Source organism: Opisthocomus hoazin, chromosome 2 (assembly GCF_030867145.1).
Source record: "Opisthocomus hoazin isolate bOpiHoa1 chromosome 2, bOpiHoa1.hap1, whole genome shotgun sequence".
In the NCBI taxonomy this organism is placed as follows: domain Eukaryota; kingdom Metazoa; phylum Chordata; class Aves; order Opisthocomiformes; family Opisthocomidae; genus Opisthocomus; species Opisthocomus hoazin.
In genome coordinates this window covers 95230476-95243796 of record NC_134415.1, presented here as the reverse complement: position 1 = coordinate 95243796, position 13321 = coordinate 95230476, and the positions used below count along the sequence as shown (strand labels likewise).

The 13321-nt window shown below is 36.3% G+C and overlaps 1 protein-coding gene across 1 annotated transcript in view; it reads right to left on the bottom strand.

Moving 5' to 3' along the window:
* IMPG1 (interphotoreceptor matrix proteoglycan 1) overlaps window positions 1–12326 on the bottom strand; it is a 60752-nt gene extending 48426 nt beyond the window's left edge. Inside the window, exon 1 of the mRNA XM_075410575.1 lies at window positions 12260–12326. Within this exon, the coding sequence (XP_075266690.1) occupies window positions 12260–12326 (67 nt within the window). The remainder of the gene's footprint in view (window positions 1–12259) is intronic.
* Between the last annotated feature and the right edge of the window lie 995 nt (window positions 12327–13321).

Sequence of the window (13321 nt, the reverse complement as noted above, 5' to 3'; positions counted from 1 at the left end):
CTTGTTTTCAAAACTGACTTTGGATTAGATCCACAAAGGACACTCAAGTGCTTGAACTTCGTGCTGCAGCATCTCATTTGTGAGCATATCACCCTGTAGCGAAATTTACAACATAGTGATAAGTAGCAGTCTGGAGCTTGGGAAAAGTGAAGCATATCTGTAGCAGTTTACAGTGTAAAACGGTGTCTAGCAGATAAGTAATATGAGAAACAGTTGTACCTCAAATCTGCATACTTTTAGGATGTTCTTATCTTTTCTTGGGGCTTCAGGGCACATCTCCCTTCACAGGAGGTTTGTAGTCTTGAACCCGTACCAAGAAGTGGACCCTGAAACATTTTCCTTCAAAAACTGCACAGGAGTTTGATTGTCTTTGGGGAAAGAAAGAGCTGTTTCCAGTCTCCCTCTTTTACTCCACAGTGCACTCCTCTATCCTTCCCTCACATAAACAGAAGTATGAATCAGAACAGACTGCAAGTACATTTCTTTGCCACTGGATGATAGGTGTTGTGAATGCTCCGGCATTGTTTCTCAATAGATCTTTAACTATTCTTGGCAAAGGGAACAGCTACAGTAGAAACAAGAGAAACCAGTGAGTAAGAATTGAAGACCTAGTCTTAAGTTTTATTTATGGAGCTGTTCAGTTATGAAAAATGGAAATACTTCTAGGGTATCAAAATAGCCTCAAGCATAGGAACCACAATCTTAAAAAGGCACACAAAACTTCAGGACTCATTTGGTCCCACTTCCTAAGTGTTTGTGATGCAGTATTACATGTCATAGCAGCGAAATTTAAAATGTAAATAATAACACATAAGGTACACATTTAAGTGAGCTGAAATATGCCATTTTGCAGGATAGTGTGGCAGGAGCAGTTAGTGTCTTTTAGATTATCTTCCAAAATTTTGCATACATATTAATAAATATGTTAAAGTTAATTTGGAAATACTTTTTTTTGGTTGCATTTTCGTACATTTGACACAGTTGTTACAGATGAACAATAAAGATAGATGTGAACAGAATAAAATATGTTCTGAAAGAAATGTTTTGAAAGAAAAGCGTAAAATTTGTAGATAATTGAAAAACTTCAAGGGAGAAAATATAAGAAAGATATGGTGTATGTGTGCCTGAAAGCTGATGAATTGACAGAAAAAATTGCTTTGAGGAATGATTTAAAAATGTGCAAAAGAAGAATGAGAGTATATAACAGGTTCAAAAGGAACAGGTTTAGTAAGAGTAATACGATCTTTTCAAAGTAAGAGTGAAAAATTATCAGTTTACTGGAGAAAGAAGAAATGTCATACTGCGTATAACAAACATTAATTATCATGTTCTTAGGTAAATCAAGAGAAAATAAGGAAGGTAAAAACACATCTTGACAATTTCAATCTGTGTTAATTAAATGTTTAAAGAAAAGCGGGCAGGTAAACGATAAGAAAAAAATAATTAAAAAACATACTGTTACAAAAAGAGTAGTACTTGAATTAAAGAATGGGATAAGTTCTGCCATATATGTCAGTATATATAGATATATAATTATGTGTGTGTACATATATATGTCTTGGTTCCTATTTAACTTCAGAATGAACATCCAATTCTTACTGTGTAGAAATCATAGTAATGACATATATATTATGTGGTAGGTGGTACTCTGATATGGAAAAACTTTGACTGCTTGAATATGATGAATATTGTATGAAAGACAGGGAGTTATACAATGAAGGCAATGGGTGATTGTAATTACTTCGTAAAGCATGCCAGTGGGCCTCAACCTGTAGGCCTATAAGTGTCTAATTGTTGCAAGGCAAGTTAAGATCATGATAGAGTCATATAGTGTTTGTCATTAAATGAAACTGAAGTAATTTTTCCACAGCGTTGTCAGGTTATGAACCATAAACTGCATAAATGGAATTTCCCCTGTGAAAACATGACTCTCGGTTCATCAGAAACCACAAGTGGCCAAACACCAGATCAGCTGAGACACTGAATAATTTGAATGATATATGGTATGAGAGCAAAAGATCCAATGCCAATGAAATCTCAAAGCACATCCCTGAAATGCTCTGTAAGAAAATATAAAAATTCTACATGGATATTAACGAGTTGTAAGTCTGTTACCTTTTACAAACTATATTAACCACGATGGCCCAGCTGCCCAGGCAGTCTGACCAATTGGGGCAGAGGATTTTGTCACTAAGCTCTTTGATAGCTTTTGTATAGACCAGAGGTGTTTGTTCAAGGTTTTGTTTCTTCCTCAGGATTTAACCCTAGGTTGTTAACTTGAATTAAGAATTATATTATTAATTAAAGTGACAAAGGAGCTTCTTCTCAAATGATTGCTGGAATGATTTCGAATTCTCTGTGTTAGGGATATTTTGGCTTCTCAGTCTAAGAAAGTGACCATATATTATCTGCTTCCACTTATCCCTGTTCTGCTAGCCTATTCAGGGTAGGTGTGAACGTTTTCTCTTTTCATTCTTTCCCTTCAATTTCCACTTTTTTGTGAGAGGGATCTGTTGCTTCCATAGGCTTATTGTAGTAGATTTAATTCCATTTATAACTCCTGGTTAGTAAATTTCCCTTACTAGAGTAACTTTTGTTATCATCTGTTCTTGAAATCACTTTTTTACTATATTTAAGCAAAATTTGAATTGAAGGAAACATCAACCCCTTTCTCCCATGATTATCCAATACTTATTTCCTAATATTTACTGAATATGAATGGAAGAAAACATGTCTTTTGGAGTAAGCTCTATTTGTTTATAATTTTCAGAGCTGTGCTTTCCTCTGTGTCTGTGAAAATTCTGAACCGAGAAATTTTATCCTGAGACTCCCAGATGGCTCAGCCGTGTGCTTTACTATAATATTCCTCTATTTACAACTTTTTAGATGCTTGGCTTTCAGCTTCCTGTGTTGAAAAAAACCCTAAAAAGATCTGTGCTATTATGGAATTAAACCCATATGTATTAGCTGATCCCTTTTCTTTTACCATACAACATAGTAATTGAGTAAATTGGAACGGTGCAAATTTTATAGTGTACATCATTTGATCATGTAAAAAATCCCAATAATACTAGGTTGTCTTAGTATTCTTAAAAGAAATAATTTCTAGCAAATTTTTTTTGTTTTCATTCTCTTTTCTTAAACAAACATGCAGTTAACATACTTAGTGTTTACCCTGACCAATTTGTCTTTTTTTATTAACTCTGTGGTTTCACAAAGATGACTATCTCAGTTTTACCTTTAAAACCTATGTAGGTATGTCTAAGATTTTTAGTGTTCTTTGGTGGTTCTAGGGCAGAAGGAAAGATAACTGTTGACATGTGGTAACTTTTTACTGTGCTTTGGCTTAATCTCCGAGGTGCCTTAAACAAAGATGTAACTCTCCTTTCTTATTCTCACATGAAAGGATCTGCATCATTGTCCACATTTTCCAGGTGGTATATCTGAGGAAAAAATTTGAGGCGGTTTTACCATGGTGATCTACAGAGTCACTGTCAGTCAGTATTAAAATTCAGAGCTCCTGACCTCTAGTCCTGAACTTAGACAAATATAAAAAAATATTTTCAAAGTATGATAAACCAATTTTCAAAATATGATATAGTAGTCTTATTCATATGGGACCTAATCAAAAGTGCTTTGATGTCCATACAGGTCTCTCAAGTGCATGGTACTGTTCTTCAGGTTTTGTTTTCAGGCAGATAAAAATTTCTCAAATTAAAAAACTGAAATCCTTGGAATAAGGCCAGGCCTCTCCCTGATGTCTCTTGAGACCTACATTGTCATATTTATAGCCTCACTAAAAAAACAAGGAGAAGTAGATTTCAAAGGTGAGAGTTTCTATGTGTTTTTAATAATCTGCATGATGAGAAAGGAAAATTACATTTTTATTTAACTGGATTCTAGGAAAAAAAAAGTTTAAAGCCATTCAGATAATTGATCAGCAGGATTTTCTTTTATTTGCTTTCATAAACACAGCACCAAGAAGCTTGTATTCGTAACTTTTTTGTATATACTGTAGTGGACACTTTTCTATACAGCTTGATTCATTTCTAGCTGTTAATAGTGTCAATTTTGGGAGGCCGCTAGTTTTGGTGTGGGTTTGGGGTTTTTTCAGCAAAGTAGGTAATGTCTACAGAGGAACATATACCTACAATGTTAATTTGGAAGTAAACTTTTAGTTTGAGTTGGCCTTAGAAAATTAAGATGTCATTGCATACAAAAAGAAGAATTTAAAATATGGTAACTAAAGTTTTTGGCAGCAATATTCAAGGTGACATCAGGACAAAATTTTTGAAGTCTGAATAATTCATCGTTAAAACCATGACAAGGTTTGACATGTATGAAAAAGCAGATTAGTCTGAAAAATAAGTGGGTGTTTCTAGGACAGAGAGGAAGGCTTGTCTGATGTGTGAGACATATTGCCTTTACAATAAAATACTTATTAATTAGAAGAAAATACTTATTTAAGGGGAACTGCTGAAACAGGACAAGAGAAAACTTATCATAGAGTTAATTCAGCAAAGATCCCATAAATGTGTTGTTATGATCCAAATAAACACATGGCAGGGCCAACAGCCCCTGTGTTGATAATTCAACCAGTATCAAAAGCATGGAAAGTACAAAGAGAGGTAATATCCTGGACTCTTTTCTTAGAGTCAGGCTCCTGTCATTGGACTAGTGAGGACCCCAAATTCTAATGTTACTTGCCAGTGACTGACAGGGTGCTTATGACATGTCCTCTCCTTATATTCCTTTTTCTATCTTTTTTATGCCACATTGCCTCAGTCCCAGTTGCATAGGAAGGATCTGACTGGATTGAAGGGGCTTAGATGAGCAGGGACAGATTAAAATATGGCATAGCTTTATCATCAAATGCAGCCTAAATCCTACATATGAGTACTATGAGCAGCATCTGTCTTCTCCCAGAGAAGCACACAACAATCTCTATCTTCCCATGCAGATGTGGAATTGGAGGCCCTTTCTTTGTACTCTTGCGGATGTTTGGGGCTACCTTGCCAGTGCTTTGTCAGACACACTAGCTCTGACTGTGTTGGCATTACCTTTCCAGGCTTATTTTTCAACTGTGAAGGCTCACAACTTTATAAACTTGAGTATGGAATCCCATGTTAGAAAAATTAATACTTATATTTAATCTGCTCAGGTCTTATCTCTGAGAGCTCAATGCCCTTAAACAAAAGATTGTATGTCTTGCTTGTACTTTTTTTTGGGTCCAATATATTCTTTAACTATCTTTGATGCACATAGTGAAAGAATTTTGAGAGGCGTTGCTGAGGGGACTCAGTCCTAACAGTTGTTGCATCCTGGTGGGTAGTGGATCTTGACTGGGAGCTAATTGGGGTAGCTAAGGCACAGGAGAGAACTGGGTTTGGATCTCACTTCTGCAGGTTTAGAGCACTTAGCCAGTGAACTGCTGGGTAGGAGAACAGTATCCACTACTGTAGGGATGTTTTGCTGAAAGGTAAGGAACTGATATTGATGTCTAGCTTCAGAAGAAGATGAACACTGGCCAGAGGAGAATGCCTGTGTTCCTAAAAGACAAGAAGAGTTGTAAGGCATTTATATTAAAAGTAATTTGTTTTAATTCCTCAAAATGAATATTGACAATGAGATTGGTAATTCCTGTTTGGTATGTTGGCTTGTGTGAATGCTGTTCTTAAATGTCACTAAATAGTAACATTATGTGGAATGACGCCTGTGTATTTAACTGTGGCAAAGATCTATGAGGACCAGGTCCAGGCCTCCAGCTTGAATGACCCTGTGTTCAGTTGACCAATGTTCACCAGCAAACTTCCTGCACAAGAACCACAAAGCTGGTCTCCTCACACCCAGCACTACAGAACCTTTCAGGTACCTACCAATATCTTATGTTGTGCAAGACTCAGCATCACCTTACGTGTCAGGGATGTACTAGGCCCTGCCTGTGCAGTGGGGACTTTGTACTGAAGACGAAATACATCTGATCTCTGTATCTCTTGCTTGGATTCAGCATGACAAAATGTCACCTGCACACATACACAAGCTGTGCTCAAGACCTCTGTGACACAGGAGAGGAACTCCAGGCTCCTGCTTAAAAGATAAGTTCTGTAATTTTCAACCTTTTAAAGACCATATTCTTGTTTTGAATAAGATCTGTACCAAGGGATTTTCCTTCCTGAGAATTCAGGAAAGTGGTAGGTTTTCATAAAATCCGCTTCTTGGCAGGAATGCGTGATGATGCTCCTTCAAACGTTCGAGGAACATGAAGAATTTAGTTACCGTTAACACAAGGCTCCCTTGAATCCTTATACGATATATTCCTGTTGTTATCTTTATGTTAAAAATACGAAAAGTTTGGTTATAATGAAACAATCTACACTTCAGAACATATATAGAATTCAATCTGGAGAAGAATGTGATAAATTATTTTGAAATATGCAGTGTAGCAATGACAGTAGTAAATGTCTGAATTTTAGTAAAACCCCAAATATTTTTGTTTTAATCGTGTTACATTCAAAGCTAGGAGATGGCATTAGAAAATAGTTCTTTTGCAGAACCCTTTAAATTAATCTACATTTAAATTTTGGTACCAAAGATCACTGCTTTCATCAAACAATGTTCTTTGGGATTTCAGTAAGTGTGAAGGATTTCATTTCTGCGAGTAGGTAACATTGCAAAACTAAACTAGATATAATCTCTCAGCTGTTCCCCTTCTCCCAGATACTCAGATAAATCTGTATGGTTTTCTATGCCAAGAAGATAATTTCAAATTATCATTATCAATTTTTATGAAATTTATGCTTAGGCCTTATAACAGACAAACATATTTTTTTCTCTTGCTCTAAACAAACAAGTTGGTAACATCTTTGAATTATTCTAACTATACAATTCATGGCAAAATAACTATGGTGAATTATCTAACTATTACAGATGAGAACAGAAAACACAATATGGCATTGGTAAGATTCTCCTGCTTTTGTGAATATATTTGTCATATACTGACTAACAACCGGAAATACTGAACGTGCTGAAAACTTTATGAGTCAACACACGTGCTTTTCAACACATTTCCTCCCTACCTGAAAGAGAAACTCATGTTTTCGTTGACATCAAATGTCTCATTTAAGGTAGAAATATATAGTTTCTCTTGCAGACACGTAAGTGCAGATTCTGGTGAAGAATCCGCCGTGTTATTCACCAACTTTACTAACCACTGCTGCTGGAATTTATGCAGTCTATGGCTCCATTGCCAACATCTGAATCCTGTAAGAGTCTCATTAAGCTCCAGGACCCAGACTAGAAACAGCACTGAAGAATCATTGCTTTTAATGTTGACATATGAAACATAAATCTATTTGCATATCCTTGGCCATCTTAGAAGTATTTGGCCTGAAATGCTGCTCTATTATCTGCAACGGTTTGCATCAAAGCATGCAAGAAAATGCTTTAGGTATTAGTTCTTGGAGGGATGCATCCAATCCGCAGTGATGAAACACTGCACTTGAGCACCTCTGCTCTTACTTTTTTAAGCAGTCTTACTCAAGACATACAGCCATCCTCTGGGAAAGTCAGTGAAACAGCTTAAGTTCAAGTTCCATCGATATTTTGGCATGTATGTCAATATTTCAACAATTGTCACAGTGTGGGTCAAAAAGTAGGAGTGCAGAATGATTTCATTGAGGTAACTGTATTCAGATATGATGATTAGAAAGGCTGGCATATGAGAAAGCTTTCAGGAGTCAGAAGCCGCAGTACCACCTCTTTGCTTGAACTTATGTAGTTGGAACCGGTCAGTTACTCACACTTTCGGGGCACTCATCCTGCAATGCAGTCTACAGCCTCTGGTTAATTGACTCCATCTGCTTTTGACAGAGAGTGAGTTGGGCTTAACCTTACTTAACTTCGTTATGTGTCAAGCTGCATAAACCAAATAAGGTTGGAAGCACATCTCGAGGTCACCTAGTCCAATTCCTTGCTCTAACTGTGGCCAACTTCAGAGATAGATGAAATTGATCTATTTTTTAAGGAAAAGAGGAAATTGAAAAGAACTTGATTAGAACTGTCTTAAATTTGTGCTGTAACCACAAGATCACAAAGTGAAAGGTGAGTGCATTATTGCCTGCTACCTGAGGCTGCTGGGTCTTGTATGATCTGTATTGACTTGTATGTAGGAAAGGTAGACCTGGAGCATAACAATTAAAACTGGTATTTCAAGTAACAGGGTTACAAAGATTGTTAATACACAGTTGGATAAAGTCTGAGAGAGGTACTGAAAGATTCAGAGTGGCCAATAAGAAGGTAATTTGGGCTCTGCACTGAAGCAGAAATTTAGAAGCCAGTAGAACCTCACCACTGGAAAGATAAGCATGGTGACCTAAGTACAATTAGCTGTGTAACTGTGAGTCTGGGTCCTAATGATTTGCAGACATCTAGGTGACTAGGCTGTTACTTTAAGAATCAGCCTGCTAAACTCCGGTGTTGTCCTCCTTTATGACTGCAATGCCTCCTGCAGGCCAGGGCTTCGGTTTCTATGTACACCTCAGGTCCTTGTGCTTTTGTGAAATAAGAATTAAAGTGTTGCTCTGTCAGACAGATATATTGTAAGGTTAAAACTGGTGGTATGGTGCATACAATGATAAAGTATGTTACAATTAAGTAAATATGTATTTATACACTGTGGCAGACATCAGGGTACTCCCAGATGAGTGTTAATTTTATATTTTCCAGACATACTACCATTCGGAAGTGTCTGTCCAGTAAATAGCAGCTTATAGTGACTAAATGCCAGTATGTATGTGTATACAAGCAGACAGATGGATACTTCTTTTTAGGATGGGTGTTGTTCAATATCACACATTCTTAAGGAGAAAAATTGTTTCAAACACAGCTGGGCTTGCAAAGTGCAAAGTGCATGGAATGTGTAGAATAGTGCACCTAATTCCTGACAAAAATGGAGGAATTGTGTGATGGAGAGTAAGTAGAAGACTCTCATTTTAATCCCAAAGAGACTGGGAACAAGATAGAGGTACAAAAGCAGAAGGAAAAATATTATTAATTACTATGGTTCGGGTATGATTATATCTGGAATTAATCTTCAGCAACAATATTCTAGTACTTTTATTCAAGTTTGGCTCTTAGCCAGGAAATAGATAAGGTTTAAAAGTGCATTTAATCCAGTGTTATGTTTATTTGGGGGAAAAACTAAAGTTTTACTTTTCATTTCTTTGTAAGCGCAACCGGGAAAGCTAGCTTTAACTTGACAATTCTTATTTTATGCATGAAAGTAGAAAATAATCTTAGTGCAAAAAGCAGGCGTCTGTTTTTTCATTCTTTCTTTGAAGCTTTATGTTCTTTGACTTCCCTTTCCCTTTGGCACAAATTTGCTTAACCCTTTTTTCAAGGGCAATTATAGTAATGAAGATGTGCAGCACTTATTGCTGAATTGAAACAGCCGAGCGGGAAGGGGTAAGTCAGAATGAATTAAAATGATTTCACAGAGCACACACAAAGCCTTTGTGTCCTAAAGAATGACTGAGTAAACAGAAGATATTTACTTACTGAATAAAAAATAACACTAAACAGCCTTGAACGCTCTCTAGCTCCCTTAAGTTCTCAGTATGAAGTTTTAGGCTGTACCCAGCATCATTGTATAGGTTTGGCAACTCAAAGCTCCTCTATATTTTGCTAGTTAGTCTGGGTTTTCAGTGTTTTACAATTCAACAGTTAAAAATTACTGTTGTAGACTTTTTTGCTATCTCAAAGATTTTATCCCCCTCACTTTTCCTTCCCATTGTTAGAGATGGTTTGTGTCAGAATGGTTGTGAAGACCAGAGTTCAATCCCAGAGGTCATTTCCTGGATTCTGGCATGAGTCATGACGAAAGATAAACACGCTATCTCTGAAGTCTTTATATTGCTCCCTACAGTTCCCTGTTCATTTACTGCGGAATTGAAAATGCTCCTGGACAGCCTCCTAAATGGCTGGGAGAAGGACTTTTTTGGTCCTAAAATAAAGAGGGGAAAGCAGGACCAAAAGACATTACTGAGCAAGCTCCATTTTTGTTAACCCTGAAATACAGGTGTGAGTAAAACAGGAATTTGAATTTAAGATAGTTTTGTTCATGAGGAAAAATAAAAATCAACTGATTAACCCTATAAATGTTTAGAGATGATTAGTTCTATGTTTTTTCTTTGAAGATGGCAGTATTGCATATCTTTGTCTCTTATTTCCTAGTCTGTCATAGTTGACATATACTGCAAACGTCAGTATCCTTAAAAGCATCAAATTATCTATGTTAGGATCACTAAAGAGTGATTAATGTAAGTATTCAGACTACTGGGAGAGCCTGTGTACTTTTGAAAATATTTTCTGTAAGTATCTGACCCTGATTCTGTCAGAAAACAACAGTTCTGGAAATATACCTGCTCTGGTAAAGAAGTTTCTAAATACAAGCATTAAGTCTTTTGAGATTTGTGTGCAAATATTTCAGATAACATATTTTTAAAATATTAGATATAGCGTGACTGCATGGCAAGAAAAGTAATTGTTATGCATCTGTGCATACCACATGTACTTTGTAAAACAGGTAGGAAGGAATTTTTCCAATTATCTAGAAAAAGTATCTTTTCCCTTTAAAGTCAACAAAATTTCCAAGACAGCTACAAGACCAAGATGCTATGTGAAATTTATTATTCATCATTTGTTCATGAGTGTTGATAAACAGTCTGTGCACCAAGTCTTTTGCTACATGTCCTGAGGAGATAATCTACAGTTCCGCATTCCCCTCTGTCAAGATATCTTCCCAGATTTTTGCTGAAGTCTTTTAGGGGAAATGCATTGCAACAAGTGATCACAATTTGCAAAGGGTGAAACTAAGTGACCCCACTTTTTATATTGCCACTTTCTCAGTTCATAATCATAAATGCGGACTGCAATCAAGCATGCAAGAATTACCTGGAATTCATTCTGTCTCTTTCCATTATAGATATGCAGCTTAAATGCAAAAGCAGTGCATTTTGATATACCTTTTTTTCTTGTCAGACATGAACTATCACTTATTCGCTCATTTTTTGCCACTTTTCCAAAATATCATTAGTGATTAAATGACACTATTTACATGGAATTAAAAAGCAGAATCAAAAAGCAACAGAATATAAATCTAGTGTTAACTAATGCATTCTTTTTTTCCAAGGATTTTTTCAGTGCTGTAATTGCCCATTAGAGAAGATTTACATCATTTCAGTGAGATACAAGAAACGTGTTCTTTATTTTTGAAAGAAAATCTGTGCAAAGAAAAGTGAGAGCAAAAAAAACCATGCAATGTGTAAATAAAACTTTCCAAGTAGTATGAACAGGAGACTATGTTTTACACCATCTCTTTAACATGTATTTAAATACCATTGAGGAGACTTCTATCATTTTGCAGTCTTTGCATTTAATTAACATGCCTGAGATTGACATAAAATAAGAGGTCATTTACCTGGGCAAGCATAAAGCAGTTGTAATATTGGCTTTTAATTCAATTATATAAATATCAAAGCACAGATGGAAAAGTTAGTAAGAAACCTCCACCCAAATTAAACCTGTTCCCCAAAGCTCTAATTCTATTGAATACAGAACTGAACACGGAAAAATCACATCACTGTCTTTTCTTCTTTGTTGTTGAAGAAACTTCAAAATTGCAGTGAACTTTTGAATGTTTGTAAAAGGAGCAACAGTTAACTGTTGTTTTCTTCCTAAAAATTTTGTAACTGTTATTACAACAATGCTTACTAGTATTGCTATTTTTTGTGTATGTGCCAGTATGGTTTATTCCTCCAGAATTTGTATATCTAGAAGTTTTTGAAGTTGTTTTTGACAATGCATAGGAAATACAGAAATATACTTTCCTGCTTTCTCTTCATTTCAAGGATGGCAGACCATCTTTAACAATGTCAGCACTTAGATGTTCTTTGAGTTATTTTGCCCCTTCCATATAATTGTTTTAAAAATTACATTTTTTTATAACAGAACATATGCAAGTAAATTCAAAACTTAATGGCATCTCTCATAGAGGTTGTAAAGCCTGGGAAACAAATGTAAGAAATCTTGCCAACTTTTCCTTTTCCAACTTTATAGCAGTGTCAGTAACTGTCTCTTGCTGAATTGTCAAAAAACCAAATTCCAAACAAAGAATTCTGTAATATGAAAATATCCTGATCTTTCAATGTTTTTTTCAACATATGCAATGTAAATGAGTATAACCTTTTATATATGAACTTACCTCTGCTTCCTTGAACTTGAAGCGCAAGGCAAACAATCAAAAATATTAATCCAGTTTTCAAATGCATGTTGTCTGTTGATCATTCACAGTTTTCAAGAACAATCATGCAGGAAATAAGACTATTTAGGTGAAGCTGAAGAATTTTTTTTTTTGTTCAAGAACTAAAATCTCCAAATATATTCCGTCTTTTTTTATTTTTCAGGTGTCCTCAGTCTTGGACTGCATTAAATTGCATCTAGACGAAGAGCGCAACAGGTGCCAGAATGCAAGAGCTAGAGAACCCCTCCAGTGCTCACAGTTCTGGCCTGGGGGACTGGAGTGGTAAGACAAGAGTGATGAGGTTTTAAAAAAAAGCAGTGTCCGTTTCTGGAATAATCTGTTTATCTGCTGCTCAGACATAATCCCTCTTACGGTCCAGCTGGAAGAGCTTTCTTCATCTTATTAACCTTCTGGAGCAGCATCTGTCAACCCCAGAAGACTTCAGTAGCATCATGATAAACAACGGAAGTCTCTTCTAGTGCCTGTTGCCTTCGAACATTGATCCTTTGGGCATTCCAGAGGTATGGCATGTGAGCAGAGGCGAAATCATGGGAAGAATTAATTGTGCCATTTCCAAACCAATGATCATAAAACCCAGCGGACTTCCTTTGGAGAGGAAGATGTCTTTTTCTGAAAGAACATACTATACTCAGCCTTTTACTGAGTAGATCTTGGAAGCCCCTCTCCCTTATCATACCAAAATGTTGCTGTTGCGATATTCCTATCAAAGCAGTGATGATGATGTTCCGTGACAGCAGTGAAATAATGTGACTCAGCAGTAAATCACGGCAGTGTTCAGGGCTGGCACAATCTGATGCCAGACTAGGAGTGGGGGAGGGAAGGTGCTGTGTGGAGGGAGAATAAGAAACAGTGGTGTGAAATGCTGTTTCAAGCACATAGCTACAACTAGCCCAAGAACTGACAGTGAGAGTTTATGCTTTTCAAACAGCTCTGTTCCAGTTTCCCAAATAACTGTTCTGGTTACATATTTGGCCTATGTAAGTGTTCCATGCTTACTTTTTA